This window comes from Chiloscyllium plagiosum, unplaced genomic scaffold (assembly GCF_037043375.1).
Source record: "Chiloscyllium plagiosum isolate Xiang-an unplaced genomic scaffold, Cpla_swu_hap1 HiC_scaffold_5, whole genome shotgun sequence".
Lineage (NCBI taxonomy): Eukaryota > Metazoa > Chordata > Chondrichthyes > Orectolobiformes > Hemiscylliidae > Chiloscyllium > Chiloscyllium plagiosum.
In genome coordinates, this window is record NW_028270143.1 from 84,871,048 (window position 1) to 84,877,047 (window position 6,000).

At 35.5% G+C, this 6,000-nt stretch overlaps 1 protein-coding gene across 2 annotated transcripts in view; it reads right to left on the minus strand.

Moving 5' to 3' along the window:
* Positions 1–6,000, minus strand: part of dnajc1 (DnaJ (Hsp40) homolog, subfamily C, member 1) — a 253,728-nt gene that overhangs the window by 34,140 nt on the left and 213,588 nt on the right. For both annotated transcript variants that reach the window (XM_043690433.2, XM_087987390.1), the window contains exon 9: positions 320–439. In XM_043690433.2, coding sequence (XP_043546368.2) covers positions 320–439 — 120 coding nt within the window. The remainder of the gene's footprint in view (positions 1–319; positions 440–6,000) is intronic.

Genomic DNA, 6,000 nt, shown 5'->3' on the forward strand with positions numbered 1-6,000 from the left:
AAGAAATATCCTTTCACAACTCAAAAGAGGCTCGCTGCATAGTTTTGTACTGTGGTATTGTCTTCCTGTGATCACATTACGGTAGCTCAAACCACCAAGTAGCAGAATCCTGTACAACTGATCAATTACAGCTGTTGATTCAGTGATTGGAACGCCTCCACATCTGCTTTTTTGCTTAGTTAGTTAATGGTTCACTTCCAGGTCCTAAAAGAACTGCAGTATTTTTCGAACAGTGTCTAACCCTACGTACGCTACCCTTCCACTGCCTGTCTTGTTCAGTTTTGTCACTCAATATACAATGCAAATCCAAGTGACTCACATCTGCCACCGATCGACCCAATTCGTGAGCAATCTTTTCCCATCGACCTGGAGTGCCCCCTGGGAACTTAACCATACTTCTTGTCAGCTGGCGGAGGTCCTCTTCTGTCCATTCTGGTGCCTGTTACAATATACAAAATAGCAGGACGAATGTATCATATAAAATGAATGAAACAGATTTTTTAAAAAAAGATATAGATGCTCTCTCTAAACAATACTTAATTTACAAAGATGCCCATGCAAAAATAGCATGTTCACAATTACATTATGCAAGAATACCTAAGCTTGGTAATTCATGTGCAGGTTAAGGTTTCTTTTTAAGAAAACACATCATGAAACATTAGAGAATTTTTAAAAAATCCCTGAAGATATAAATACTTTATATAAAGTAAACTCTGACCCTAGTAATGAACAACCATGCATCATGGGGTTTGTATTACTAAGCCGTCGGTGCAGAGTGCAGTCACAGAGGTGAGTGACCCTCGGGACCATCTCCACAGCTACTGCAAAGTCTCTTGCTGACACTAATCCTCCCTGTCATTCTCCCACTGTGTTCAAACTACACTGACATCCGCCTGCTGCACTGCAAGCTTAACGGGGCCTTCCTGACTTTTTCACTGCTGCCCCTAATCAATGGTTCAAACATGCTCCTTTCACCATGTCCAAATGGCAACTTCAGTCATAATCAAAGCACACTGCCCTGTAAAAGGGCTTCTCGACAGGTCGAGCCATTTGCATTAATTTGCAAAGCAAACTCTGTTATTCAGTGGTTTCTGTGCTGCTGCTAACAAGAATGTTCCTTGAAGCAGATAAGTGGGCATAAATATGGACTGCCACTTAAAACCAGTAAACAATTGCTAAAATGTGCTCAATGTTTTCGCTCTTTCATTTTCCCCCATGTCAAAAGTCTTTTTCTCTCAAAGCAAATTCTGATTTAGTATTTTCAGAATTTAGTATTTTGAATTTTGCATTCTAAACTGCATAAATAATGAGTGCATTTTTAAAAATAAAACAGAATTCAATAACTTTCCAGGTTGAAGGCATGAAACAGTGACAAAAATTTTTGCATCACTATAATTGAAGAGCAATTTTTAACCACTTACAAAATATTATCTTAAAATTTGAAAAGGAGAATTGGGGACCAATATTCTGAAAAGACTTCCTGGATACAATAATAGTCTAAAGTTAGAACCATCAATGTCTTATTAAAAAACCACCTAAATTTCATTTATTTAAAATAAGATGAACAGACAAGGAGAGATAATAGAAGCAAGGAGATGGATCACGTTTTCTTTTTAAACAGAAGTTCAATTATAGATTTCAACAAATTAGCCTAAAAATGAATTGTAAATGCATTACCAAAATATTTAAATTTGAGAAAAAAAAGATTAAGAACTGAAGTATTGGCACACAAATTACGCAGCTCTCAAAACAATTAGAAAACTGCAACAGATTCAAATAAAATTTTGACCTGAGGGTTTTCCTCCAAAGTTCCAATCATTCTACAGCTGTGCATTGACATTTTAAATAACTGTTACAATTCGTTAAAAAAAGAACTCTTGCACTATTTCCATTTCATTAAATGGTGTAGTTTTGCACTTATCTGATTAACGGGCTGCTCACGTTTTACTTGGATTGTATTGATATGTACTGAATTTTCTCTCTCTCTAATGTTTGTAATACACCTTCCCAAATTCAGGTCATAGCTCACAGTATCAAATTACACTCTAGCATGTGCTCAATGCAAAACGGGGCCATAGTAGAGCAGGATTTCAAAGCAGACATGTTTATAACAGCTAAATTTTAAGTTAGTCATTACCAGTGGGTTTAAACAAATACAAAGTTTAAGAGTTTCCACTGTAATCAAAGATCTCAGTACACCATATTCATAAGTATTTTAATTAAAGTCTGATATAAATTGATTAGTTAGTGTTTCATCAGGCAGTCGCAGGAACAAAACAATTGAAATGATTTGCAGACCATGATTCTGAACCTACTGAAATACAAATAAGGTTGCAATCTTCAGTTATAAATTAGTAGCTATTAGCACACCTACAAATCAATACTACAGTTTTATATGGGTGTTCTACTACATTGTTCTAATACAAATAAAGAATGCTTCACAATCGCCCATGTCCAAAGCAATGTATACGACAAACACGACATTAGTATGTTTTTTAATTCTAATTTTAACAAATTTAAGACATTTTAGTAAATATTACCATTGCCATAGTATCAATAACATCAATCATTGGGGCAAAAGCTCCAAATGCCAAGCAGGGCATTACTTCTACAATATTAAAACTAATTAAAAGATTCAAATTCTAGTGCTATTTCAGAATTATTAGTTAATATATTAAACAGAATCTGAGCAATGGTATTAAATTGTACAGGCCTTTCACTAGAACAAGTTATATTTGCATTTCATCAAAATAAATATTGAATGCTTTAAATTAAATTAAAACTAAATTTAGTGTTAACACCATTATTTAATTAGATTTGTAAAAGCAACAGATCATGCTTTCCTTAGAATCTTGGAATGGATCACAACAAACAGTGCAATTTAACTAGAATTTTTGAATATTTTTCCAGAAAAGAAACTCCAAACACTTTCGCTTTTAATTTATTCCTAAAATGATTCACCATCTACTTCCCTTACACCTTAAAAAATGCTGGCAAACATGGATCCAGATTGCTGTGACATACTGAGAGGTTTCTTTAAAATCACAACTACCAAGTAACAAGTTAACCAAGGACAGTCACAATGTGTCACTAAGCCATTATGGCTGCAATTCATCCAAAGTGATTAATTAAAAATTCCACACCAACAGCCAACTGTGTCTCCAGACAGAATGAATGAATACCACAACACAAATTCCTTAAAATCAAGAGTTAAATAAGTTTTCAAGGTGTTAATTGCATGAGCAAATTTGCCTGGTTTAACACTGAATCAAGCTTAGTTACGACAGTCAAACGGAAGCATAAGCATGCCGTTTTGTTGTTGAAAACTATGCAATTCCCATTTTCGTTTGGAACCAAGACCCAAAAAATCCATTCCTGCAGTACATCAAAGTAATGGCAGATGCCACATGGTGAGGAGACAGCTGTCATTACTGTACTATGTCTGCATTCTAATACGACAGTAGCCTGCTCAGATATGTGACCTAAACCCAATTAAATGTTTCCAGAAAGCAATCTCTGCACTGATGGAGGCTAGATTTACATTCACTACAAATGCCTCACCATATTAAAAGGCATTACTTATTGCATTTAGATAATTTAAAATAAACCAATTAATAAAAACAGCATGGTTTTGCTTTATGTACTGCAGTGGTCTGGTAAACCACCTATACTGAAAATATTTTGTAGGAGATATTTCAAAGCTACCATTTACTCTTTGAAAAAAAACTTTTCAATTTTAAACTATTTTAAATAAACTGTGCATACCGTTAATATTTTAGTTTCAGGGAATGACACACAAAGGAAGAACTATTAAACTTGATTTAAATAAAGCGTATTGGCTTCTCAGACCACACAATTTGTATCACTTATTTAAAAAACAAATTTACAGGAGTATTTGGTTTTTAAGCTTCTCAGGCTGGTAGACATTTACAAACTGCAAGCTTGGAGTTAAATTTGGTACTCTATGGATTAATTTTACTTAATAAAATTGAGATATCAGTCCAGAAAGTATGCAGTTTCAGGGAATCCCAATAGGCCTTAAAATTTAATTTGAGATAATTTGGAATATTAAAAAGGATAAAAGTAAAACTGACCATAAAATCATTTTCAGCAGCTGTCAACCTCAAATCTAATAGTCACCTCTATATTTTCAACTAGATAAGCAGAAATTCATTAAGACATAGAATATACAACACATCCAATTTATCTTCTGGCAGGAGACAGCTAGTAATTTCAACAATGCTGTTATTTGAAAAAGTATGCCATACTGCAGGATTATCACTAATACCAATTCTCTCTATGCAAAACAGAACCACGCTGACATCTATTTCTGTTTTCACTATATCCAAACTGATATGAATATTCTGGTTTCAAAAATGACTGTCGCTCCTGAATTCTAAAATTTAAAATAAAAATTAGATTTCCTTTCTACTCCTGATTACAAGCCAGAAATCTCTACTGTACGTATAGTTTACAGTACAGAAACAGACCCTTTGGTCCAACTCATCCATGCGGCAGGTAGCCCAAACTTAACTAGTCCTATATGCCTGTGTTTTGTCCATATCCCTCTAAGCTTTCTAATTGTACTAATCTCTACCACTTTTTCTGGCAGCTCATTCCATACAAGCACCACCCTCTGCATGAAAAAGCTGCCCCTCAGGTCCTTTTAAATCTTAAATCTAATCAGGTCCCTTTTAAATCTAAAAATTGTGGATGCTGAAAACAAACGCTGAAAAGCTCAGCAGGGCTGGCAGCATCTTTGGAGAGAAATCAGAGTTAAAGTTTCACATCCAGTGACTCTTCTTCAGGAAAGTTATAGCCTTCTAAATTTTTCCCTCTCACCTTAAACTATGCCTTCTAGTTTTGGACTCCTCGACTCTGAGAAAAAGTACCTTTTCTATTCACCTTATCTATGCCTTTCAGGATGTTATAAACTTCGATATGATCACCTATCAGCCTCCAAAGCACCAGGGTATCCAGTCTCTCCTTATGACACAAAACCTCCAGTCCCAGCAACGTCCTTGTAATATTTTGTGCACTCTTTTGCTATGAAGTTGTAGAGGTACTGTACCTTAAGAGAGCTGAAAAGCTAACAAAATTACCTGACACTGCACAAAGTGTTCTGAACAAGGTAACAATGTAACACATGGTCGACACAAATAGAGTTGCTGGACTGTCATGAGACAAAAACATATTCAAATTCAGCCAGTTTAGATTATGCCCCAAGAAACCAAATTCTAATCAAATTTGAATTTAGTATTTTGATTATATTAAAACCAATCAATTGATCAATGTTCTGGGGTATAAAACCGGACATTTTGAACAGTTGAGAGAGAATTGCCAAACGACCAACATATGTACACTGCTAGCTCAACAGCTCTCTGAGAGGTACCTGGCTGTGGGGAGTCTGCGTTGCAGAACATCAAAACAGGCCTGGCGAAAATCTATAGAGGAAATTCTACAGAGTATATTCGGCAAAGCTGACTACTTTTGAAAAGTAATTTTTGTTTTTGTAAATCTTAATTGAGATTTTTTTAATAAAAGTCGGACTAGTATTATAGAGTGGGAGGTAAAAATAGGTTTTAGAGAAAGGGGTTGTAAATAGGAAAGGGGTTGTAAATAGTTGTTATTTTTAATATTCTCTTTTGGACTTAAAGAATGAAGTTGTTAATTTTTACTTGAAATATTTACCTCTGCAATAGTTCTTTGCCTCTCGAGTTTTAACAGATTTTTTGGGTGGCACAGTGGCTAGCACTGCTGCCTCACAATGCCAGAGACCTGGGTTCAATTCCCGCCTCAGGCAACAGTGTGGAGTTTGCACATTCTCCCAGCATCTGCGTGGGTTTCCTCTGGGTGCTCCTGTTTCCTCCCATAACCCTAAAAATGTGCAAGTTAGGTGAATTGACTATGCTTAATTGCCCATAGTGTTAGGTGAAGGGGTAAATGTAGGGGAATGGGTCTAGGTGGGTTGCTCTTTGGAGGATTGGTGTGGACTTGCTG